The 26,096-nt window shown below is 51.6% G+C and overlaps 1 protein-coding gene across 1 annotated transcript in view; it reads right to left on the bottom strand.

Annotated features, from left to right (window-relative positions):
* Positions 1-3,117: 3,117 nt before the first annotated feature.
* Positions 3,118-26,096, bottom strand: part of RNPEPL1 (arginyl aminopeptidase like 1) — a 78,498-nt gene continuing 55,519 nt past the window's right edge. The window contains exons 8-16 of the mRNA XM_038745177.1: positions 25,256-25,407; positions 24,851-24,967; positions 18,569-18,804; positions 13,035-13,148; positions 12,002-12,114; positions 10,168-10,276; positions 8,035-8,265; positions 7,812-7,954; positions 3,118-4,737 (exon numbers count right to left, since the gene is read on the bottom strand). Of these exons, the coding sequence (XP_038601105.1) occupies positions 4,456-4,737; positions 7,812-7,954; positions 8,035-8,265; positions 10,168-10,276; positions 12,002-12,114; positions 13,035-13,148; positions 18,569-18,804; positions 24,851-24,967; positions 25,256-25,407 (1,497 nt within the window). The 3' untranslated portion in view covers positions 3,118-4,455. The remainder of the gene's footprint in view (positions 4,738-7,811; positions 7,955-8,034; positions 8,266-10,167; positions 10,277-12,001; positions 12,115-13,034; positions 13,149-18,568; positions 18,805-24,850; positions 24,968-25,255; positions 25,408-26,096) is intronic.

Genomic DNA, 26,096 nt, shown 5'->3' with positions numbered 1-26,096 from the left:
GTGAGCCCACTGTTGGGTAGGGACTGTCTCTATATGGTGCCAATTTGTACTTCCCAAGCGCTTAGTACAGTGCTCTGCACATAGTAAGCACTCAATAAATACGATTGATGATGATGATGTTGGGCACTGTACTAGGCGTTAGAGTGGATACCAGTAAATTCATTTTCCAGATGAAGTAACTGAGGCACAGAGAAGTGAAGTGACTTTCCCAAGGTCACACAGCACACAAGTGGTAGAGCTGGGATTAGAACCCCAGGCCCGTGCTCCGGCTACTATGCCACGCTGCTTCCCAAATCCACCACTTGTCTGCTTTCAGGACCCGTTTCTTCATCTGTAAAACGGGGATTAAAAATTTAAAACAGCCTCCCCTTTCGATCACGAGCCCTGTGTGGGAGAGACTCTGTCTGCTTGTATTGTATCTCCCCATGTTTGGCACCTAGTGCCTGAAAAATACCACAATTATTCAGGAGGCCTCATTGTGCTCAAGTGGACAATGATTTGCTCATCCCACCTTATACAATAAAAAGGGGTCAGGAAGAAAGGGACCCAATATAATTGAGAAGTCAAGTAGAAGCTGAACTTTATTAGGTTCCCACTGGCCGAGGCACTTCCCTTGACTGCCCTGCCTCCATTTTCACCGCAGGAAGCGGCATAGCCTAGTGGGAAGAACAAGGTCCCGGGAGACAAGGGTCCTTAGCTTTCAATCCTGGCTCTGTCATTTTCCTGCTCTCGGACCTCAGGCAAGTCACTCCACTTCTCAGTTCCTCAACTGTAAAATGGGATTAAAAACCCGTTCTCCCTCACACTTTGATTATGAGTCCCACATGGGACAGGAACTGGGTCTGTCCTGATTAACTCGTACCTACCCCACACTTAGTCTAATGCTTGGCACATAATAATAATAATGATAGTATTTGTTAAGCACTTACTATGTGTCAAGCACTGTTCTAAGCGCTGCAGTAAAGTCTTAACAAACACCGCCGTTATGATGACTATTAGGATGGCAGGACGCAGGCCCATTCTCTATACCTGTGTGCGCTCTAATTCAAATAAGCTCGAACAGAAATACTTGGGGCGGGGACATGCTCCTATTCAAAATGGGGAAGGAATTGAAAGGTTCTGGGGGACAGCGGGGTTCACACACCCCAAAGAAGCTGAAACTGTCTGCTGAGGAGATGGAGGAGCAGAAATGGGAGGGGAAGAGGAGGAACAGCTGCTACTAGCTGATCAGTATCCTTCTTTCCCTCTCACCCCGCTGAGGTAATGTTCCCCCTAACTGGCCTGTCCAGTCTGCTCTGTCCCTCGTCTCTCACGACAGCAGCTCCCTCGGAAAGGGCCCGGGATTCCAGAAAGTCTTCCCGCCTCCGCAGAGCGGCAGGAATCTTGGCCGGCTGAGCAGCTGACGGAAATGCTGAGGGTTGGCAGGCCGAGCTCCGATCTCTCCATGTTCTCACCCCGTCGGCGGCTGTCGCTCAAGGAGCTCGGCCCCGCCTGGATTCCCGGACACCGACGGAGGCCCGAGTCTACAATCTTCGCAGATTCAGGGGTGGGTTGAAACCCTAAATTTCTTCAAATAATTTACCACGGGGTGTGGTCTGCTGGCTGTAAAGGCCCCGGTGGTTGCAGGCTAAAATGTGCATCGTTTTCTTTTGTGATTTTCCTCCTCGACGCAAAGTTCAGAACCCACTGCACTGTCAGCTCGTTGTGGGCAGGGATTATATCTGTTTACTGTTGCATTGTATCCTCCCAAGCGCTTAGTACAGTGCTCTGCACACAGTTAGTACCCCATAAACACGACTGGATGAATGAACCCACCGCGGAAGGAGCTGGAAGGCCAAGAGAACATCTAGTCCCAGCCCTGCCACCCCCTGTTGTGTGATCCTAGCCAAGTAACTCAGCTGTGCCTCAGTTTCCTCACCCATTAAACAGAGATAAGCTGGTTTGCAAACTCCATGCGGGGCAGGGGGTGGGGCCGTGGGGGGCTGTGTACAATCTGCTAACCCCTGCACTTTAATGTAGCAAGTGCTGAGTAAATACCTGAATTATTTTGCTCCCTTTAAGGAACCGAACGCCCAGCCAGCAATCTGAGCGCTCACGTGGCTCAGTGGAAAGAGCCCGGGCTTGGGAGTCAGAGATCATGGGTTCGAATCCCAGCTCTGCCAATTGCCAGCTGTGTGACTTTGGGAAAGTCACTTCACTTCTCTGGGCCTCAGTGACCTCATCTGTACAATGGGGATGATGACGGTGAGCCCCCAGTGGGACAACCTGATCAGCGTGGCTCAGTGAAAGAGCAGGGCTTTGGAGTCAGAGGTCATGGGTTCAAATCCCAGCTCTGCCACGTCTGCTGTGTGACCTTGGGCAAGTCACTTAACTTCTCTGAGCCTCAGTTACCTCATCTGTAAAATGGGGATTAAGACTGTGAGCCCCACGTGGGACAACCTGATCACTTTGTATCCCCCCCAGCGCTTAGAACAGTGCTTTGCACATAGTAAGCGCTTAACAAATGCCAACATTATTATCTGGTGGTTGTTTTGGCTAGTATTTTTGGTATTTGTTCAGCGCTTACTATGTGCCAGCCCTGGAGTAGATCAGTTTGGACACAGTCCATGTTCCACCTGGGGCTCAGTCTTAATCCCCATTTTTTACTGGGGATTAAGTTCTAGTGTGCTTCAGGCGACACCACTTCCCTGAAGCTCTCCCGGGAGCCCCAGGCCTTTAGCATGACGATAAGGTCCCAAATGGGAAGAGGAGCCTCTCCTGGACTAGGTCCTTCTTCGTTATGGCGGGCATAAGGATCCTAGGCCTCCTCCTCCCCCTTCTCATTATGCATTTCCTGCTCCCCCCATTTAGCAAGCTCTCCTTCAGTTCTTTCTGGTCCACCCTGAGGGGCGGCACGGACACGTGCGGTGTTTTGGGCCCGGCACGTGCGCCAGGGAGTAGTCGCTGCCGACAACGGGGCGAGGTTTCCCTTTGGCATCTGGAGCGCAAGGGGCAGGAGAGGGAGCTTTGTCACAAAGCGTAGTTTAATCGGACAAATATTGTTGACGTAAGGCCTCAATGTCATTTTCTTAAAAAGACCCCCGGCGGCGGGCCGCCCTCCCCTCCCGCCCACCCCGTCCGAGGAGACCTGAGGTGGAAGGCTGTCTCTCCCGCCGCAGGTGGCAGTTAGTGGTTGCTGCCACCGCCGCCGCCATTCCAAGCCGAGCAAGGTCCAGCGGCAGCGGAGCGTGGGGCTCCGGCCCCTCGGCCGTCAGGCGGGGGCCGGAGATCCGTTTCATCCGAGCAAGAGGTGGGATGGGGCTGGGAAGCCGCCTCCTTCCCAGTGCGGGTTGACCCCCCCAAGAAAGGGATGGGGCGATGGTCCTCCCGGGATGGGACAAATGGCACAATTGGCAACAGTACAATGGGGGGCGGGGGCGGTGGGGCCTGAGTTGGCTATTGCTTTATCCCAGTCTGGCCCGGGGGCCGAGGCTAACCACACAAGGTGCAGACGCGTGCACACACACTCACACTCACACAAGTGGCTAGCGTTTCCAGTTACGGCCCCCGGGCCCTCAGCCGGACTTCCCGTCCCGGAGTTGGGACTCGGGGGGTGGATAGGGCCGGTCAGGCTGCCTGTTGGCCCCTCGAGGGACTCTGTGCTTCACCCCTTTTCTTCCCGGGCCTGTCTCATGGCTTTCCCGCCGCACGTAGGGTGCCGGAAAGGCGGCCGCTCAGCCCAAAGGAAAGGGCGTTGTTTTGGGGTCTGCCCAGGCTGGTTTCCCCCGGGGCCGCCCCTTCCTGCCGGCACCCGCACCAAAGGCCTCTGGGGGCCGGCCACCTCGACGGACACTTGGAAGAGGATCCCGAAGCGAGGGCGGCCCCCGGGCGTCGGGAGAGAGCGTAAGGAGAGGGCCGCGGTGGGGCCACTGGCGGAAGGGGGCATTTCTCCGGCCTTCCCAGGCAGACTTAAGGCACAGCGTGATGGTCTGTGGGGTCGGGGAGGGGTTGGGCAGTGGCAGCTGGGGAGAGTGTGTGCACCGGCGGTCGCCCCTAGATCCGCAAGCCCACCCTCGGAAGGCGAGAGGCTCCGTCACTGGCAAGCCCCAGCAGGGCGAGTGACCAGCGAGATGGGGTAGACGGGCCCATCCTGGCCGCCGGACCTCCCTGCCGGACTCTTAGGGGGCAAGGCCGGACCACCCACTCCCGACCCCCGCCAACCACCAACCTCCAGCTCCTGGCCCGGGGCGCTCCGGGCAGCGATGGGGCGACTCCCGGCCGGGCGGGGTGAGACCTCCCGCCCACCCCCGGTCCGGCTCCCAGCCGGAGAAGGCACTGGGCGCACCCTCCGTCGGACACGGGAAGGCGCATCTGCTGGGTGCTTGGGCTTTCCGAGAAAGCCGGGGAGACGGGGAGAGAGACTCCCGGCCGCGGGGGCCGGCGCGTGGCCGGCGGCCCCTCTCCCGTCGGGGATCACTAGGCGGACACGTTGACGTCCCTGAGAGCGATGGCCCCGTTGGTGGCCTCGGGGGGCTTGTCCTCCAGCAGCAGGGCCGGCGCATCCGGGGCGACCGAGAGGCCGGTCGGGTCCGTGGCGGCCGGACTGGGGGCCAGGCCTTGGGACAGGATCTGCTGGATGGTTTTGCGCAGGTTGGGGTGTAGCCGGCCTTGGGTCTGGTAGAAAACTTCCAAAGCGAAGGATTTCAGGGTGCCGGTGCACAGATCCTCATAGAGCGGGATGGTGTACATGCGGGACATCTGATGATAACAACAATAATCACAGTAATAATACGTATTAGCCGTATCCCAATTTGGGACATGGGACGGAGTACTGGATATCTTCTTCCACTCCCTTCTGCGTCATCCTTGCATTTGAATTTCCACCCTTTATTCACCCCTCCTTCAGCCCTACAGCATTTACGTCCATATCCCTAATTTATTTATTTATACTAATGTCTGTCTCCCCTTCTAGACTGTAAGCTCATTGTGGGCAGGGGAGTCTACCAACTCTGTGATATTCTACTCTCCCGAGTCCTTAGTACAGTGCTCAGCACACAGCAAGAGCTCAGTAAATACCACTGATTGATTATGGTCGTATCTGTTAAGCACTTACTTTTTAAAAATGGAATTTATTACACATTTACTATGTGTCAGGCTTAGAACAGTGGAGCAGATAAAAGCTAGTCGATTTGGACACAGTCTGTGTCCCACGGGGGGCTCACAGTCTTAATCCCCATTTCGCATATAATAATAATAATAATAATGATATTGGTTAAGTGCTTACTATGTGCTAAGCAAGCACTTTTCTAAGCGCTGGGACAGATACAAGGTTATCAGGTTGTCAATCAATCAATCAATCGTATTTATTGAGCGCTTACTGTGTGCAGAGCACTGTACTAAGCCCTCGGGAAATACAAGTTGGCAACATATAGAGACGGTCCCTACCCAACAGTGGGCTCACAGTCTAGAAGGGGGAGACAGAGAACAAAACAAAACATATTAACAAAATCAAATAAATAGAATAGAATAGAATAGTTGTCCCACTTGGGGCTCACAGTCTTGATTCCCATTTTACAGATGAGGTAACTTAGGCCCAGAGAAGTGAAGTGACTTGCCCAAAGTCACACAGCTGACAAGTGGTGGAGTCGGAATTAGAACCCACGACCTCTGACTCCCAAGCCCATGCCCCGTCCACTAAGCCACACTGCTTCTGACACAGATGAGGTAACTGAGGCACAGAGGAGTGAAGTGACTTGCCCATGTGTCAAGTACTGTACTTAAATAATCCGGTTGAACACAGTCCCTGTCCTAACCAGGACTCAAGTCTCAGGAAGAGGGAGAACAGGTACTGGACAGATGAGGAAACTGAGGCACAGAGAAGTTAAGTGACTTTCCCAGGGTCCCACAGCAAGTAAGTGGCTGAACTGGAATTAGAACCCAGATCTGGAGAAGCAGCGTGGCTCAGTGGAAAGAGTCAGAGGTCATGGGTTCGAATCCCTGCTCCGCCAACTGTCGGCTGTGTGACTTCGGGCAAGTCACTTCACTTCTCTGCACCTGTCACCTCATCTGTAAAATGGGGACTGACTGTGAGCCCCCCGTGGGGCAACCTGATCACCTTGTAACCTCCCCAGCGCTTAGAACAGTGCTTTGCACATAGTAAGCGCTTAATAAATGCTATCATTATTATTATTATTATGATTATTATTATTATTATTATTATTATTATCTTCTGACTCATCAGGCCCTTATGCTTCCCGTATGTAAGGCCTGTAGCTCTGCGGTGCTGCCCGTGGGAATCAAGTCGGCCCCACGGACCCATAGTCAGGCCTGCCATCTGACTCCCCCGGGAAATGAGCACCGCCGCTGCGGTGCACGCTGCGACGGACACAGGAGCAGCATGGTGTGGCAGCGACAGACGGGCGTGGGAGTCATGGGTTCTGATCCCAGCTCTGCCACCTGTCTGCTGTGTGGCCTTGGACAAGTCACTTCACTTCTCTCGGCCTCGGTTACCTCATTTGGGAAATGGGGAATGAGACCCTGAGCCCGCGACTGTGGCCAACCCGATTTGCATTTTTTTTTTTTTGATGGCATTTATTAAGCACTTACTATGTGCAAAGCACTGTTCTAAGCGCTGGGGAGGTTACAAGGTGATCAGGTGTCCCACGTGGGGCTCACAGTCTTCATCCCCATTTTACAGATGAGGTCACTGAGGCACAGAGAAGTGAAGTGACTTGCCACCCCAGCGCTTAGTACAGTGCCTCGCACAGAGTAAGCACTTAAATACCCCAATTATTATTATTTTTATTATTATTATAAGAGCACAGGCTTGGGAGTCAAAGGACATGGGTTCTAATCCAGGCTCCACCACTTGTCTGCTCTGTGACCTTGGGCAAGTCACTTCTCTGGGCCTCAGTTACCTCATCTGTAAAATGGGGATGAAGACTGTGAGCCCCACATAGGACAACCTGATTATCCTGTATCTATCCCAGCGCTTACAATAGTGCTTAGCACATAGCAAGCACTTAACAAATACCTTCATTATTACAATTATTATTATTATTATCTTAACAAATACCTTCGTTATTATTATAATTATTAATATCATTATTATTAGGTTCCGGGACCCACTTGCCCCAAGAGCTACTGACACTAGGGGTTGAGAAGGGATGAGGACAGTGCTCCGTCTGGGCCCGGCTAACCCCTGCCTGCCCCAAATGATGGACATGACTGGCTGAGGATAAATGAGCCCCGATCTGGGATGGGTGTAGTAGGTTAATAATAATAATAATAATGATGGCATTCGTTAAGTGCTTACTATGTGCAAAGCACTGTTCTAAGCACTGGGGGGATACAAGGTGGTTAGGTTGTCCCACGTGGGGCTCACAGTCTTAATCCTCATTTTACAGATGAGGTAACTGAGGCTCCGAGAAGTGAAGTGACTTGCCCAAGGTCACACAGCAGACATGTGACGGAGCTGGGATTCGAACCCATGACCTCTACCTCCAAAGCCCGTGCTCTTTCCACTGAGCCACGCTGCTTCTCAGCTTGTCCCACATGGGGCTCACACTTTTTAAGCCCCACTTTACAGGTGAGGGAACTGAGGCCCAGAGAAGTGAAGTGACTTGCCCAAGCTCACACAGCAGACGAATGACAGAGCTGGGATTAGAACCCACGTCCTCCGACGCCCAAGCCCGTGCTCTTTCTACTGAGCCACGCTGCTTCCCAGTCCTTGTCCCTTCGGGTGGCCCAAACCAGCCCAGCCTCGCCCTTGCCTCTTCCCAACTCTGGCAGGAGTCCAGAGCCGGCATCGGCCCGGCCCTCGGCCTGGATACCTGGCTCTCCAGGAAGCGGCGGACTTTGTAGAGATCCGGATAATAGTCGTTCCGGACGACGATCTGCAGCCAGCGGATCCGAATCTCAGCGTTCATGGAGTCCAGCAGCGACGAGTAGCACTTGGACAGCTTCGTCACCACCTCTGGGGAGACCAGGCGGACGGAGTCACAACTTCCCACCCCGGGACCCCCGAGGTCCGGCCGCCGCCGCCCCCAAACTCACCTTGGGGAAGCGGAGACCCGTCCAGGAGCCTGTCCAGGAAGAGCACGGTCTGGAAAGTTCTCCACTTGGTGATGTCGATGCTGCTGGCCGAGGCGGCCGCGTGGTCCAGGGGTTCGGCCGTCCACAGCCGGAAGAGGGTCTCCACCGGGCTGGTCAGGCTCAAGCCCTGAGACAAGTCGGGCTCAGCCAGAGGCGGGCCCGTGGCGTTCAGCCAGCGCTCGAACTCCAACCCTGGAACACGAAGCGGCCGGGCATTCATCGTCATCATCATCAATCGTATTTATTGAGCGCTTACTGTGTGCAGAGCACTGTACCAAGCGCTTGGGAAGTACAAGTTGGCAACATATAGAGACGGTCCCTACCCAACAGTGGGCTCACAGTCTAAAAGGGGGAGACGGAGAACAAAACCAAACATACTAACAAAATAAAATAAATAGAATAGATATGGACAAGTAAAATAAATAGAGTAACAAATATGTACAAACTTTTATACCAAACATATATACACATATACAGGTGCAGTGGGGAAGGGAAGGAGGTAAGATGGGGGGGGATGGAGAGGGGGACGAGAGGGAGAGGAAGGAAGGGGCTCAGTCTGGGAAGGCCTCCTGGAGGAGGTGAGTGGTGGGAGCGGGGCCCAGCCCCGGAGCTCTGGACTACGACTGGAGGGTCGGCCCCAAGGGACCTTCCCGGGGCTGCGTCCCGTAGTCTGGGGTCACCGGGGTCCCTAAGGGCTGAGCAGCCCATAGTGGCTGGGCCACCTCTGGCCCCTTCCTGCCGAGCTTGAAAAACAGTCCCAGAACTCGAGCCGATCAATCGATCGATCAGAGCATCGTCACGATGGCCGCAGGCTGGCTCCGGGAGCTGGGTGCGCTAGGAAACCCACGCTTCCCTCCCGTTTTTTTCATGACGACAATAATAATGATAAAACGTGGCATTTGTTAAGTGCTTACCATGTGCCAGGCACTATATTAAGCGCTGGGGTGGATCCAAGCAAATCGGGTTGGACACAGTCCCTGTCCCATGAGGGGCTCAATCTCAATCCTTGTTTTACAGATGAGGCAACTGAGGCACAGGGAAGTGAAGTGACTTGCTCAAGGTCACCCAGCAGACAAGAGGCAAAGCTGGGATTAGCTCCCAGGTCCTTCTGAGTCCCAGGCCTGGGCCTCTTATCCATTAGGCCATGCTACTTCATGGCATGTGTTAAGCGCTTACTATGTGCCCGGCACCGTACTAAGCGCTGGGATAGACAGAAACTAATGTCCATGTCCTACATGGGCAGTCACAGACTTAATCGCCATGTTACAGTTGATGTAACTGAGGCACAGAGAACATAAGGGACTTGTCCAAGGTCACAGAGCAGACAAGTGGCAGAGCTGGGATTAGAACCCAGGTCCTCCTGACGCCCAGGCCTGTGCTCTACCCACTAGGCCATCAATCAATCAATCAATCAATCGTATTTATTGAGCGCTTACTATGTGCAGAACACTGTACTAAGCGCTTGGGAAGTACAAATTGGCAACACATAGAGACAGTCCCTACCCAACAGTGGGCTCACAGTCTAAAAGGGGGAGACAGAGAACAGAACCAAACATACCAACAAAATAAAATAAATAGGATAGAAATGTACAAGTAAAATAAATAAATAAATAAATAAATAAATGGAGTAATAAATATGTACAACCATATATACATATATACAGGTGCTGTGGGGAAGGGAAGGAGGTAAGATGGGGGGATGGAGAGGGGGACGAGGGGGAGAGGAAGGAAGGGGCTCAGTCTGGGAAGGCCTCCTGGAGGAGGTGAGCTCTCAGCAGGGTCTTGAAGGGAGGAAGAGAGCTAGCTTCGCGGAGGGGCAGAGGGAGGGCATTCCAGGCCCGGGGGATGACGTGGGCCGGGGGTCGACGGCGGGACAGGCGAGAACGAGGTACGGTGAGGAGATTAGCGGTGGAGGAGCGGAGGGTGCGGGCTGGGCAGTAGAAGGAGAGAAGGGAGGGGAGGTAGGAGGGGGCGAGGTGATGGACAGCCTTGAAGCCCAGGGTGAGGAGTTTCTGCCTGATGCGCAGATTGATTGGTAGCCATTGGAGGTTTTTGAGGACATGCTGCTTCTCCCTTGGGGTTGCTCTTTCCCACCTGCTTTGCTGTCCACACTCTGCTCTTTCAGTTCCGGGAAGAAGCTCAGGAAGGAGTCAAGCAGATCCTGGGCCACGACGCTGGTAAACTTGTACTTCTCCACGTAAGCCTGGGGCGGGGAGAGACGGGGAAGGGGAGGTGAGGGAGCCGGGCCGCGCTTGACAACAGGCTTAAAGGCTCGTGGGGCTCACAGGAGGGCGCACCCCCAGAAAGCTCGGTGAACGCTGCTCAGTGGGAGACAGAGCGAGGGCCCAAATGGGGACACTTGGGCAAGGGCAGGATAACAAAAATAATAATGATGGTATTCATTATGTGCCAAACACTGTCCTAATCACTGGGGTAGACACAAGCTAATCAGGTTGGACACAGCCCCTGTCCCTCCTGGGGTGCACGCTCTCAGTCCCCATTTGACAGATGAAGAAACTGAGGTCCAGAGCAGTGAAGTGACTTGTCCAAGGTCACACGGCAGACAAGAGGGGAAGCCGGCTTTGGAACCCAAGTCCTTCTCACTCCCAGGCCCAATCCACTAGGCCACACAGAGGCCAAGCGCCACTACCCCTCCCAGGGAGCCGTCCCGGGAAGGTCACTGGTCTCTCAAGCTTGGAAGCTTACATGAGGCTTCCAGGGGACAGAGGAGCAGGTGAGTCGGGGTGGGACCCGGGAGCGACACAGAGGAGAGAAGGGCCTAGGGCCTAGCGGGTAGAGCACGGGCACGGAAATCAGAAGGACTTGGGTTCCAAACCCAGCTCCGCCACTTGTCTGCTGTGTGACCTTGGGCAAGTCACTTCACTCCTCTGGGCCTCGGTTCCCTCATCTGTAAAATGGGGATGAAGACTGGGAGCCCCAAGTGAGGCACGGACCGTGTCCAACCTGATCATCTTGTACCTACCTTAGCACTTAGTACACTGCCTGGCACATAGTAAGCGCTTAAATACCATTAACAAACAGCCGCCGCCCTGGGAGAGGTTTCCTCTTCCCTTTGCTTGGGACCTCACCTCCTCCAGGAGGCCTTCCCAGACTGAGCCCCTTCCTTCCTCTCCCCCTCGTCCCCCTCTCCATTCCCCCATCTTACCTCCTTCCCTCCCCCACAGCACCTGTATATATGTATATATGGTTGTACATATTTATTACTCTATTTATTTATTTATTTTACTTGTACATTTCTATCCTATTTATTTTATTCTGTTGGTATGTTTGGTTCTGTTCTCTGTCTCCCCCTTTTAGACTGTGAGCCCACTGTTGGGTAGGGACTGTCTCTATGTGTTGCCAATTTGTACTTCCCAAGCGCTTAGTACAGTGCTCTGCACATAGTAAGCGCTCAATAAATATGATTGATTGATTGATTGATTGACCTGTGTTGTCTGAATGGATGGGAAGCGTCGTTATTTTGATATTTGTTAAGCGCTTACCATGTGTCAAGCACTGTTCTAAGCACTGGGGTAGAAACAAATTCATCAGGACGGACGCAGTCCCTGTCCCCCGTGGGGCTCGCAGTCTAAGTAGAAGGTAGCCAGATTTGATCCCCATTTTACAGTTGAGGAAACTGAGGCACAGAGAAGTTAAGTGAATGCCAGAGGTCACACAGCAAGCAGTCGATAGAGCCAAGATTAGAATGCAGATCCTCTGATTCATCGCCCGATTCTCCTTCCACTAGGCCAGGCTGCGTCTGGGAAGCGGCCCCACTCCCCAGCTGGAAATCAGGGCCCTGCTGAAGCTATTTGGTCCCCCGGGCTCGCCCCCCGAGAGATCGGTGACCGGGCCTGGGACTCCCCCCCACCTCCCGACGGGTGCGGGTGAAAGAGGTCGGGGGGAACAGGACGACGGCGACGCTCACCCGGAGGAAGGAGTCGAAGTGCTGGGGGTCTCCGCACAGCTGGGACAGGTAGTACACGAAGCAGTATCCCTTCTCGTAGGTGAACAGGTTCATCAGGTTACTGGGGTTCACCCCTGCAGGGAGAAGACCCCCGGTAGGAGAGGAACCCCCTCCCTGGAGGATGGCTTATCGTTCCGGGCGGCGAGGAAGTCGGCGGAAAAGGGAGGTGGTCTTCCCTTCGATGGCCGAGAACCACGGGTTCCCGCCCGTATAATAATAATAATGATAATGGCATTTATTAAGCACTTCCTATGTGCAAAGCACTGTTCTAAGCGCTGGGGAGGTTACAAGGTGATGAGGTTGTCCCATGGGGGCTCACCGTCTTCATCCCCATTTTGCAGAGGAGGGAACTGAGGCCCAGAGAAGTTAAGTGACTTGCCCAAAGTCACCCAGCTGACAAGGGGCAGAGCAGTGATTTGAACCCATGACCTCTGACCCCAGAGTCCGTGCTCTTTCCACTGAGCCACGCTGCTTCTCGTATGGTGCGGGTGGCCGAATCAGTTGGTGGGGAAGTGAGACTGAGCCCCCTTATTCCTCTCCTCCACCCCATCCCCCCCTGCCCTACCTCCTTCCCCTCCCCTCAGCGCCTGTGTATATATTTGTCCAGATTTATTACTCTATTTATTTTATTTGTCCATATTTACTATTCTATTTATTGTGTTAATGATGTGCATCTAGCTTTAATTCTACTTGTTCTGACGATTTGCCACCAGTCCACCTGTTTTGTTTCCTTGTCTGTCTCCCCCTTCTAGACTGTGAGCCCGTTGTCGGGTAAGGACCGTCTCTGTATGTTGCCGACTTGTACTTCCCAAGGGCTTAGTCCAGTGCTCTGCACACAGTAAGCGCTCAATAAATACGATTGAATGAATGAACGAATAATAATAATAATAATGGCATTTATTAAGTGCTTACTATGTGCAAAGCACAATGTATGAATGAGACGTTGAGAGAGGGGCCCCTCGAAGTACCGGGCCGAGACGGACCGGTCAAATACCTGGTTCCAATTTGACCTGCAGCTTGCTGACCGGGTTGTCCTCCCCGAGGAGTTTCATCTGGCGGTGGAGGGCGTCGAGGCGGAACGCCGTCTCCAGGCAGGTGAAGGCAGCACCTGGCCCGGAAGAAGGAAGGGGGCACGATGGGGCTCCAGAAGGGAGCAAGGAGGAAGTCAGGGGGGCTGGGCAGGGGAGGGGAGTGGGGTGTGACTTTGGGCAAGTCACTTGACTTCTCTGGGCCTCAGTTCCCTCATCTGTGAAATGGGGATGAAGACTGTGAGCGCCCCGTGGGACAACCTGATCACTCTGGTAACCTCCCCAGCGCTTGGAACAATCAATCAATCAATCAATCGTATTTATTGAGCGCTTACTGTGTGCAGAGCACTGTACTAAGCGCTTGGGAAGTACAAGTGGGCGACATATAGAGACAGTCCCTACCCAACAGTGGGCTCACAGTCTAGAAGGGGGAGACAGAGAACAAAACCAAACATGTTAACAAAATAAAATAAATAGAATAGATATGTACAAGTAAAATAGAGTAAAAAATATGTACAAACATATATACAGGTGCTGTGGGGAAGGGAAGGAGGTCAGATGGGGGAGATGGAGAGGGGGACGAGGGGGAGAGGAAGGAGGGGACTCAGTCTGGAAAGGCCTCCTGGAGGAGGTGAGCTCTCAGCAGGGCCTTGGAGGAAGGGCATTCCAGGCCAGGGGGATGATGTGGGCCGGGGGTCAATGGCGAGACAGGGGAGAACGAGGCATGGTGAGGAGATTAGCAGCAGAGGAGCGGAGGGTGCGGGCTGGGCTGGAGAAGGAGAGAAGGGAGGTGAGGTAGGAGGGGGTGGGGTGCTTAATAAATGCTATCATTATTATTATTATTATGTGGTGGAGCTGGGAGCGCCTTCCCCCACGACTGGGAGCCCGCTGTTGGGTAGGGACAGTCTCTATATGTTGCCAACTTGGACTTCCCAAGCGCTTAGTACAGTGCCCTGCACATAGTAAGAACTCAATAAATACAACTGAATGAATGAATGAATCCCCCGCCTTACCTCCTTCCCCTCCCCACAGCACCTCTCTCTCTATATGTATATATGTTTGTACATATTTATTACTCTATTTTACTTTTACATATTTCTATTTATTTTATTTTAATATGTTTTGTTTTGTCTGTCTTCCCCTTCTAAACTGTGAGCCTGCTGTTGGGTACGGACCATCTCTAGATGTTGCCAACTTGGACTTCCCAAGCGCTTAGTACAGTGCTCTGCACACAGTAAGCGCTCAATAAATACGATTGAATGAATGAAAAGAAAGAAGCAGCAGCGTGGCACAGTGGAAAGAGCTCGGGCTTCGGAGTTGGAGGTCATGGGTTCGAATCCCGGCTTCACCACAAGTCTGCTGTGTGACCCTGGGCAAGTCACTTAACTTCTCGGAGCTCATCTGTAAAAATGGGGATTAAGACTGTGAGCCCCACGTGGGACAACTTGATCACACTGTATCCCCCCCAGCGCTTAGAACAGTGCTTTGCACATAGTAAGCGCTTAACAAATGCCATCATTATTATTATTAAGCGGGAGAAATCTGGAGGGGGGAGGGGGCGGAGAAAGGAAGTGAGGGATCTTGAACTGCTTTTTCCGGACCTGGAAGGAAGTCAATGGGGCGGGGCGGGCCTGGGGAAGGGGTTCCTCTGTGGCGCAAACCCCTGCTGAGCTCAGGACAGAACCATCATCATCATCATCATCAATCGTATTTATTGAGCGCTTACTGTGTGCAGAGCACTGGACTAAGCGCTTGGGAAGTACAAGTTGGCAACATGTAGAGACAGTCCCTACCCAACAGTGGGCTCACAGTCTAAAAGGGGGAGACAGAGAACAAAACCAAACATACTAACAAAATAAAATAAATAGAATAGATATGTACAAGTAAAATAAATAAATAAATAGAGTAATAAATATGTACAAACATATATACAGGTATATATAACCAGTGTCGCGGGGCCAAGTGGGCGACAGCCTGCAGACATTTTCTGCTTCCCTAAGGGGCAGAAGGGAAGTTGGAAGAACAACTTCCCCTCGTCCCCCTCTCCATCCCCCCTTCTTACCTCCTTCCCTTCCCCACAGCACCTGTATATATGTATATGTTTGTACAGATTTATTACTCTATTTATTTATTTATTTATTTGACTTGTACATATCTATTCTATTTATTTTATTTTGTCAGTATGTTTGGTTTTGTTCTCCGTCTCCCCCTTTTAGACTGCGAGCCCACTGTTGGGTAGGGACCGTCTCTCTATGTTGCCAATTTGTACTTCCCAAGCGCTTAGCACAGTGCTCTGCACAGAGTAAGCGCTCAATAAATACGATTGATTGATTGATTGATTGTTGGGTAGGGACTGTCTCTATATGTTGCCAATGTGTACTTCCCCAGCGCTTAGTACAGTGCTCTGAACAGAGTAAGCGCTCAATAAATACGATTGATTGATTGATTGATTGTTGGGTAGGGACTGTCTCTATATGTTGCCAATTTGTACTTCCCCAGCGCTTAGTACAGTGCTCTGAACAGAGTAAGCACTCAATAAATACGATTGATTGATTGTTGGGTAGGGACTGTCTCTATATGTTGCCAATTTGTACTTCCCAAGCGCTTAGCACAGTGCTCTGCACATAGTAAGCGCTCAATAAATACGATTGATGATGATGATGATGATGAACAGTGCTGCTTCATCTGCCCTCGGTGTCAAACTGTGGAGACAAACGAGCGGTAAAAAAGGTTCCTCTCCCCGCCCCCCATCACTCCCCTCAATGTCAAGACGCGGAAGGAAACCCTCCCTGTCTGCTGGCATCTTAAGGCTCAGCATGGTGATGCCACCAACCAACTGACGGTACTGGCTCTCTATTGTGGCCTGAGACCGACACTTAGCACCTTTTTTTGTTGTTGTTAAGGACTTACTATGTGCCAAGCACTGCTCTAAGCACTGGGGTAGATCCAAGCTAATCAGGTTGGTCCCTGTCCCACATGGGGCTCACAGTCTTAATCTTTATTTTACAGATGAGGGAACTGAGGGTACTTCTGACCCCCAAGCCTGTGCTCTCTTCATTAGGGCTTGTACTTCCCAAGCGCTTAGTACAGCACACAGTAAGTGCTCAATAAATACAATTGATTGATTGATGAGGGCACGCTGCTTCTCTCTGCAACCCAGGCGGAAGACATAGGGCCTCCCTTTAAAAGCTTCCCAAGTGCTGTTATATTAATTACAATAATGATGGTATTTAGCAGCGTGGCTCAGTGGAAAGAGCCCGGGCTTGGGAGTCAGAGGTCATGGGTTCTAATCCCGGCTCTGCCACTTCTCAGCTGTGTGACTTTGGGCAAGTCACTTCACTTCTCTGGGCCTCAGTGACCTCATCTGGAAAATGGGGATTAAGACTGTGAGCCCCACGTGGGACAAACTTGATTACCTTGTATCACTCCAGCGCTTAGAACAGTGCTTGGCACATAGTAAGTGCTTAAGAAATACCAACATTATTATTATTATTATTATTATTATTATTATTATTATTATTAAGCACTTACTATGTGCCAGGCACTGTACTAAGCGCTGGGGTGGATACAAGCAAAAACGAGTTGGACATAGTCCCTGTCCCACAATGGGCTCACATTCTTAATCCCCATTTTTTACAGAGAACGTAACTGGGGCACAGAGTAGTGAAGGACTGTGAGCCCGCTGTTGGGTAGGGACTGTCTCTATGTGTTGCCGACTTGTACTTCCCAAGCGCTTAGTACAGTGCTCTGCACACAGTAAGCGCTCAATAAATACGATTGATTGATTGATTGATTGAAGTGACTTGAACACGGTCACACAGCAGACAAGTGGCGGAGCCGGGATTAGAATCCATGTCCTCTGATTCCCAAGCCCAGGCTCTATCCACTATGTTATGCTGCTCCTCGATTCAAGCGCCTAGTACAGTGCTCTGCACACAGTAAGCGCTCAATAAATACGACTGAATGAATATTATTATATTGTTATACTGTAATAATAATGGCACTTATTAAGCGCTTACTATGTGCAAAGCACTGTTCTAAGCGCTGGGGAGGTTACAATGTGATCAGGTTGTCCCACGGTGGGGGCTCACAGTCTTAATCCCCATTTTACAGATGAGGTAACTGAGGCATAGAGAAGTGAAGTGACTTGCCCAAAGTCACACAGCGGACAGTTGGAGGAGCCAGCACTTGAACCCGTGACCTCTGACTCCAAAGCCCGGGCTCCTTCCATTGAGCCACGCTGCTTCTGTAGTGTCTCAAGCGCTTAATACAGTGCCCTGCACACAGTAAGCACTCAATAACTACGAATGACTGAAGGACTGGCAAGATACCATGGGGACGGGAAGAGCGGGCCGTTTGAGGAACGATGCCACGGGGCCGTGGCAAATGTGAGACAGGGACTATGTCCAACTCATCATCATCAATCGTATTTATTGAGCGCTTACTATGTGCACAGCACTGTACTAAGCGCTTGGGAAGTACAAATTGGCAACATATAGAGACAGTCCCTACCCAACAGTGGGCTCACAGTCTAAAAGGGTTTAGAGTTTAGTTTTAGAGTTTAGTCTAAAGTCTAAACTCGTTTTGCTTGTATCCACCCCAGCGCTTAGTACAATGCCTGGCACATAGAAGGGCTTAATACTACCACCACCACCACCACCACCACCAGCACCACCACCACCACCACCACCACCACCATCATCATCATCATCATCAATCGGATTTATTGAGCACTTACTATGTGCAGAGCACTGTACTAAGTGCTTGGGAAGTACAAATTGGCAACATATAGAGACAGTCCCTACCCAACAGTGGGCTCACAGTCTAAAAGGGTTTAGAGTTTAGTTTCAGAGCTTAGTCTAAAGTCTAAACTCGTTTTGCTTGTAACCACCCCAGCGCTTAGTACAGTGCCTGGCACATAGAAGGGCTTAATACTACCACCACCACCACCAGCACCAGCACCACCACCATCATCATCATCAATCGTATTTATTGAGCGCTTACTATGTGCAGAGCACTGTACTAAGCGCTTGGGAAGGACAAATTGGCAACATCTAGAGACAGTCCCTACCCAGCAGTGGGCTCACAGTCTAAAAGGGTTTAGAGTTTAGTTTTAGAGTTTAGTCTGAAGTCTAAACTCGTTTTGCTTGTAACCACCCCAGCGCTTAGTACAATGCCTGGCACATAGAAGGGCTTAATACTACTACTACTACTACTACCACTACCGCTACCGCTACTACTACTACTACTAACTACTACAACTACTACTACTACTACTACTACTACTACCACCACCACTACCGCTACTACTACTACTACTACTAACTACTACTACTACTACTACTACTACTAATAATAATGTTGATATTTGTTAAGCGCTTACTATGTGCCAAGCACTGTTCTAAGGCACCCCAGAGACGGAGTTCAAATCCTTCCGGGGCCCAGGAAGTAGCCGGGGCTCGAACGCCCCCGGGGGGAGGAGGGCCCGCCCCAGGCGTACCGTAGGTCTCGGTGGTGATTCTGCGCTGGGCGTAGGTGGCCAACCCCTCGCTCAGCCACATCTCCTCCCAAGTGGCGTTGGTGACCGCGTTGCCGAACCAGCTGTGGGCCACCTCGTGGATGACGTCGATGATGAGGAACTCGTCGCTCTCGAGGATGGAGGAGATGATGAAGGTCAGGCAGGGGTTCTCCATGGCCACGATGGGGAACGAGGGAGGCAGGAAGACGATGTCGTACCTGGAAGGATGGGAGGGGCGACGGGGAATAACAATCATGATGATAGCATTTATTAAGCGCTTACTATGTACTATGTGCATATGTGCTTACTATGTGTCCTCACTGTACCTCGTTCTCGCCTGTCCCGCCGTCGACTCCCGGCCCACGTCATCCCCCGGGCCTGGAATGCCCTCCCTCTGCCCCTCCGCCAAGCTAGCTCTCTTCCTCCCTTCAAGGCCCTGCTGAGAGCTCACCTCCTCCGGGAGGCCTTCCCAGACTGAGCCCCTTCCTTCCTCTCCCCCTCGCCCCCCTCTCCATCCCCCCATCTTACCTCCTTCCCTTCCCCACAGCACCTGTATATATGTATATATGGTTGTACATATTTATTACTCTATTTATTTATTTATTTATTTATTTTACTTGTACATTTCTATCCTATTTATTTTATTTTGTTGGTATGTTTGGTTCTGTTCTCTGTCTCCCCCTTTTAGACTGTGAGCCCACTGTTGGGTAGGGACTGTCTCTACGTGTTGCCAATTTGTACTTCCCAAGCGCTTAGTACAGTGCTCTGCACATAGTATGCGCTCAATAAATACGATTGATTGATTGATTGATTGATTGATTGCAAAGCACTGTTCTAAGCGCTGAGGGAGATACAAGGTGATCAGGTTGTCCCACGGGGGGCTCACAGTCTTCATCCCCATTTTACAGATGAGGGAACTGAGGTCCAGAGAAGTGACTTGCCCAAAGTCACACAGCTGACAAGTGGCAGAGCCAGGATTTGAACCCACGACTTCTGACTCCAAAGCCCGGGCTCTTTCCACTGAGCCACGCTGCTTCAGGGAAGGCCCTGAGAGCCTGGGCTGACGAAGAAGGGAATAACTAGGCCGGGAAAAATCAAGCTCCCACCTTGGGTTGCTCCTTCCGGACACTGCCCAGTTTTTCCTCAGGAGATGTTTGAACCAGAAAGTTGAACCCCCATTTCCCACCCTTCTGCACTGTCTAGGCACTCCCGTAAGTGCCCCTCTCCCGGCCCACAGCACTTCTGTGCTTATCCATCAGGAATTGTTTTTAATGTCTGTCTCTCCTCATGGTCAGGGATCATGTTCTATTGCACTGTAATCAATCAATCATATTTATTGAGCGCTTACTGTGTGCCGAGCACTGGACTAAGCCCTTGGGAAGTACAAGTTGGCAACATATAGAGACGGTCCCTACCCAACAGTGGGCTCACAGTCTTAAAGGGGGAGACAGAGAACAATCAATCAATCAATCAATCAATCAATCGTATTTATTGAGCGCTTACTATGTGCAGAGCACTGTACTAAGCGCTTGGGAAGTACAAATTGGCATCACATAGAGACAGTCCCTACCCAACAGTGGGCTCACAGTCTAAAAGGGGGAGACAGAGAACAGAACCAAACATACCAACAAAATAAAATAAGTAGGATAGAAATGTACAAGTAAAATAAATAAATAAATAAATAGAGTAATAAATATGTACAACCATATATACATATATACAGGTGCTGTGGGGAAGGGAAGGAGGTAAGACGGGGGGATGGAGAGGGGGACGAGGGGAGAGGAAAGAAGGGGCTCAGTCTGGGAAGGCCTCCTGGAGGAGGTGAGCTCTCAGCAGGGCCTTGAAGGGAGGAAGAGAGCTAGCTTGGCGGATGGGCAGAGGGAGGCCATTCCAGGCCCGGGGGATGACGTGGGCCGGGGGTCGATGGCGGGACAGGCGAGAGCGAGGTACAGTGAGGAGATTAGTGGTGGAGGAGCGGAGGGTGCGGGCTGGGCTGGAGAAGGACAGAAGGGAGGTGAGGGAGGAGGGGGCGAGGGGATGGACAGCCTTGAAGCCCAGGGTGAGGAGTTTCTGCTTGATGCGCAGATTGATCGGTAGCCATTGGAGGTTTTTGAGGAGGGGAGTAATATGTCCAGAGCGTTTCTGGACAAAGATAATCCGGGCCGCAGCATGAAGTATGGATTGAAGTGGAGAGAGACACGAGGATGGGAGATCAGAGAGAAGGCTAGTGCAGTAGTCCAGATGGGATAGGATGAGAGCTTGAATTAGCAGGGTAGCGGTTTGGATGGAGAGGAAAGGGCGGATCTTGGCAATGTTGCGGAGCTGAGACCGGCAGGTTTTGGTGACGGCTTGGATGTGAGGGGTGAACGAGAGAGCGGAGTCGAGGATGACACCAAGGTTGCGGGCTTGTGAGACAGGAAGGATGGTAGTGCCGTCAACAGAGATGGGAAAGTCAGGGAGAGGACAAGGTTTGGGAGGGAAGACAAGGAGCTCAGTCTTCGACATGTTGAGCTTTAGGTGGCGGGCGGACATCCAGATGGAGATGTCCTGAAGGCAGGAGGAGATGCGAGCCTGGAGGGAGGGGGAGAGAGCAGGGGCAGAGATGGAGATCTGGGTGTCATCAGCGTAGAGGTGATAGTTGAAGCCGTGGGAGCGAATGAGGTCACCAAGGGAGTGAGTGTAGATTGAGAACAGAAGGGGACCAAGCACTGAACCTTGGGGAACCCCCACAGTAAGAGGATGGGAGGGGGAGGAGGAGCCTGCAAAAGAGACTGAGAAAGAAGTAGGATAGAAATGTACAAAACCAAACATACTAACAAAATAGAATAGATATGTACAAGTAAAATAAATAAATAAATAAATGAAGTAATAAATATGTACAAACATATATACATATATACAGGGGCTGTGGGGAAGGGAGAAGCAGCGTGGCTTAGTGGAAAGAGCACGGGCTTTGGAGTCAGAGGTCAGGGGTTCGAATCCCGGCTCCGCCAAATGACTGCTGTGTGACCTTGGGCAAGTCACTTAACTTCTCTGAGCCTCAGTTACCTCATCTGTAAAACGGGGATTGACTGTGAGCCCCACGTGGGACAACTTAATCACCTTGTATCCTCCCCAGCACTTAGAACAGTGCTTTGCACATAGTAAGCGCTTAACAAATGCCATTATTATTATAAGGGAAGGGGGTAAGATGGGGGAGATGGAGAGGGGGACGAGGGGGAGAGGAAGGAAGGGGCTCAATCTGGGAAGGCCTCCTGGAGGAGGTGAGCTCTCAGTAGGGCCCTGAAGGGAGGAAAAGAGCTAGCTTGGCGGATGGGCAGAGGGAGGCCATTCCAGGCCTGGGGACACTGCCCAGTTTTCCCTCAGGAGATGTTTGGACCCCTCCCACACCAGAAAGTGGAACCCCCATTTCCCACCCTTCTGCACTGTCTATGCGCTTGGTTCTGAACCCCATAAGCGCCCCTCTCCCAGCCCACAGCACTTCCGTACTTATCCATCAGGAATTGTTTTTAATGTCTGTCTCTCCTCATGGTCAGGGATCATGTTCTATTGCACTGTAATCAATCAATCATATTTATTGAGTGCTTACTGTGTGCAGAGCAGTGTACTAAGCCCTTGGGAAGTACAACTTGGCAACATATAGAGACAGTCCCTACCCAACAGTGGGCTCACAGTCTAAAAGGGGGAGACAGAGAACAAAACCAAACATACTAACAAAATAAAATAGAATAGATATGTACAAGTAAAATAAATAAATGAATAGAGTAATAAATATGTACAAACATATATACATATATACAGGTGCTGTGGGGAAGGGAGAAGCAGTGTGGCTTAGTGGAAAGAGCACGTGCACGGGCTTTGGAGTCAGAGGTCAGGGGTTCGAATCCTGGCTCCGCCAAATGACTGCTGTGTGACCTTGGGCAAGTCACTTAACTTCTCTGAGCCTCAGTTACCTCATCTGTAAAATGGGGATTGACTGTGAGCCCCACGTGGGACAACTTAATCACCTTGTATCCTCCCCAGCGCTTAGAACAGTGCTTTGCACATAGTAAGCGCTTAACAAATGCCATTATTATTATAAGGGAAGGGGGTAAGATGGGGAGGATGGAGAGGGGGACGAGGGGGAGAGGAAGGAAGGGGCTCAGTGTGGGAAGGCCTCCTGGAGGAGGTGAGCTCTCAGTAGGGCCCTGAAGGGAGGAAGAGAGCTAGCTTGGCGGATGGGCAGAGGGAGGCCATTCCAGGCCCGGGGACACTGCCCAGTTTTCCCTCAGGAGATTTTTGGACCCCTCCCACACCAAAAAGTTGAACCCCCATTTCCCACCCTTCTGCACTGTCTATGCGCTTGGTTCTGAACCTCATAAGAACTTTTAGACTGTGAGCCCACTGTTGGGTAGGGACTGTCTTTGTATGTTGCCAACTTGTACTTCCCAAGCGCTTAGTACAGTGCTCTGCACACAGTAAGCGCTCAATAAATACGATTGATGATGATGATGATAAGCGCCCCTCTCCCAGCCCACAGCACTTCCATACTTATCCATCAGGAATTGTTTTTAATGCCTGTCTCTCCTCATGGTCAGGGATCATGTCCTATTGCACTGTACTCTCCCAAGCACCTAGTATACTGCTCTGCCCATAGTATGTGCCTAGTAAATGCTTGTGGGAAGCAGCATGGCCTAGTGGAAGGAGCACGGCCCTGAGAATCACAGGACCCGGGTTCTAATTCCAGCTCTGCCGCTTGACCGCTGGGTGACTTTGGGCAGGTCGCTTCACTTCTCTGTGCCTCAGTGCACAGTGCCTCTGTGCAAAATGGGGATTCAATGGGCCTGTTCTCCCCTCTGCTTAAGACTGTGACCCCACGTGGGACAGGGACGTTGTCCAACCTGGTTAACTGGTATCTACTCATGGCTTAGTGGCTTGGGGGTCAGAGGACGTGGGTTCTAATCCCACCTCCGCCGCTTGTCTGTTGTGTGACCCTGGGAAAGCCACTTAACTTCTCCGGGCCTCAGTGACCTCATCTGTAAAATGGGGATGAGGACTGTGTCCCCGTGGGACAACATGATCCCCTTGTATCCCCCCCAGCGCTTAGAACAGTGCTTTGCACACAGTAAATGCTTAACAAATGCCATCATTATTATTATTATTATTACCCCAGCGCTTAGAATAGTGTTTAGCACATAGTTAAGTGCTTGACAAATACCATACTTATTATTATTTACCCTAGCGCTTAGAACAGTGATTGACACACAGTAATCCCTTAACAAATACCCTAATTATTATCAGTATTACTTACCCTAGCACTTAAACAATGCTTGCTGCATAGCAAGCTCTTAACAAATATAATAATAATAATCCCATTGACTGATTGAACCAATGCCCCCCACCCCTATTCTCATCATCATCATCATCATCACTCGTACTTATTGAGTGCTTACTATGTGCAGAGCACTGTACTAAGCGCTTGGGAAGTACAAATTGGCAACATATAGAGACGGTCCCTACCCAACAGTGGGCTCACAGTCTAAAAGGGGGAGACAGAGAACAAAACCAAACATACTAACAAAATAAAATAAATAGAATAGCTATGTACAAGTAAAATAAATAAATAAATAAATAAATAGAGTAATAAATATGTACATATATACATATATACAGGTGCCGTGGGGAAGGGAAGGAGGTAAGATGTGGGGGATGGAGAGGGGGAGAGGAAGGAAGGGGCTCAGTCTGGGAAGGCCTCCTGGAGGAGGTGAGCTCTCAGCAGGGCCTTGAAGGGAGGAAGAGAGCTAGCTTGGCGGATGGGCAGAGGGAGGGCATTCCAGGCCCGGGGGATGAAATCTAATCCCCCGCACTCTCCACCAACAGCAGAACTGGATTTCCACCCAACACGTCCCAAGGCCACTCCCACCCCTTCGAGATTTGCCCCTTCTTATCATTTCTCCTGTTCCTAATCCATCTTAATGCCTGTCTCCCCCGACGGACTGTAAGCTCCCAGTGGGCAGGGGACGGGCCTACTGACTCTGTCGTATCGTACTCTTCCAAGCGCTTAGCATCCTCATCATCAATCGTATTTATTGAGCGCTTACTGTGTGCACAGCACTGTACTCAGCGCTTGGGAAGTACAAATTGGCAACATATAGAGACGGACCCTACCCAACAGCGGGCTCACAGTCTAAAAGGGGGAGACAGAGTAGCTTAGTACAGTTCTCCTCGCGCGGCACGCGCTCCACCAATCCCACCGTGCCCGACTGCCAGATTGACAGCGCTCACCTTCCCCACATGTAGGGTCCGTAGAGTCTCTCGGCTGCGCTCAGCCACTGCTCCACCACCCCGGACAGCTTGCTGGTGGCTGTCGACAGCAGGCACGGCTCGGCCCAGACTCGGCTCCTGTCACGAGGCATCAGAGGCTGGGGACCGGAGGCCACCCCTCCATTTCTCCAATCTCCCCCTTCTTTGGCCTAAGCCCCACCGCCTCCTTCTCCCCCGCCTCTAAAACTGGCGCAGACGGACGGATGGGTAAGGTTCTCGTTTCTCCTTCCGCTTCTGTCCGCAAAAGACGCCCCACCTCCTCGTTGGAGGACTCACCCCGTCCTCCCCCGTAACACCCCGGGTCCCGGCTGATCCCGTCCAGCCTCCGCCAAAGAGGCAAGGAGGGCCTCAGGCCTTGTCCCTCACCTGGGCCCAATGTCGGCGGGTACCAGGTCGCCCGCCACCAGGGCCACCAAGTAGGCCGGGACCGGGTGCTCCATGTGAAACTGGTAGACGCCCTCCTGCTCCAGGTAGGCACTTTTAGTGGCGCTCATCAGCACCTGGACACCCGCGGGGGCCTGGAATAAACCACAACGGAGAAGCAGCGTGGCTCAGTGGGAAGAGCATGGGCTTTGGAGTCGGCGGTCATGGGTTCGAATCCCGGCCCCGCCACGTCTGCTGTGTGACCTTGGGAAATTCACTTAACTTCTCTGAGCCTCGGTTACCTCATCTGTAAAATCATCGATCGTATTTCTTGAGCGCTTACTATGTGCAGAGCACTGTACTAAGCGCTCGGGAAGTACAAATTGGCAACATATAGAGACAGTCCCTACCCAACAGTGGGCTCACAGTCTGTAAAATGGGGATTAAGACTGTGAGCCCCACGTGGGGAAACCTGATCACCCTGTATCCCCCCCCCCAGCACTTAGAACAGTGCTTTGCACATAGTAAGTGCTTAACAAATGCCGTCATTATTACTATTACAACAGGATGACACCCCGGCAGCCCCGCGGGGTAGTCTTTAATTTTTATGGTATTTGTTAAGTGCTTATTATGTGTCAAACATTGTCCTAAGCGATGGGGTAGGGAGAAGTTCATTAGGTTGGACACAGTCCCTGACCCGCCCGGGCCTCACAGTCTATGCAGGAGGGAGAAGAGGTGATTGATCCCCATTTTACAGAGGAAGAAACTGAGACCCAGAGAAGCGTGTTGGGTAGGGACTGTCTCTATATGTTGCCAACTTGTACTTCCCAAGCGCTTAGTACAG

This window comes from Tachyglossus aculeatus, chromosome 1, assembly GCF_015852505.1.
Source record: "Tachyglossus aculeatus isolate mTacAcu1 chromosome 1, mTacAcu1.pri, whole genome shotgun sequence".
Classification (NCBI taxonomy): domain Eukaryota; kingdom Metazoa; phylum Chordata; class Mammalia; order Monotremata; family Tachyglossidae; genus Tachyglossus; species Tachyglossus aculeatus.
Note: the sequence above shows the minus strand (reverse complement) of the source record. Positions and strands in the feature narration are given on the sequence as shown.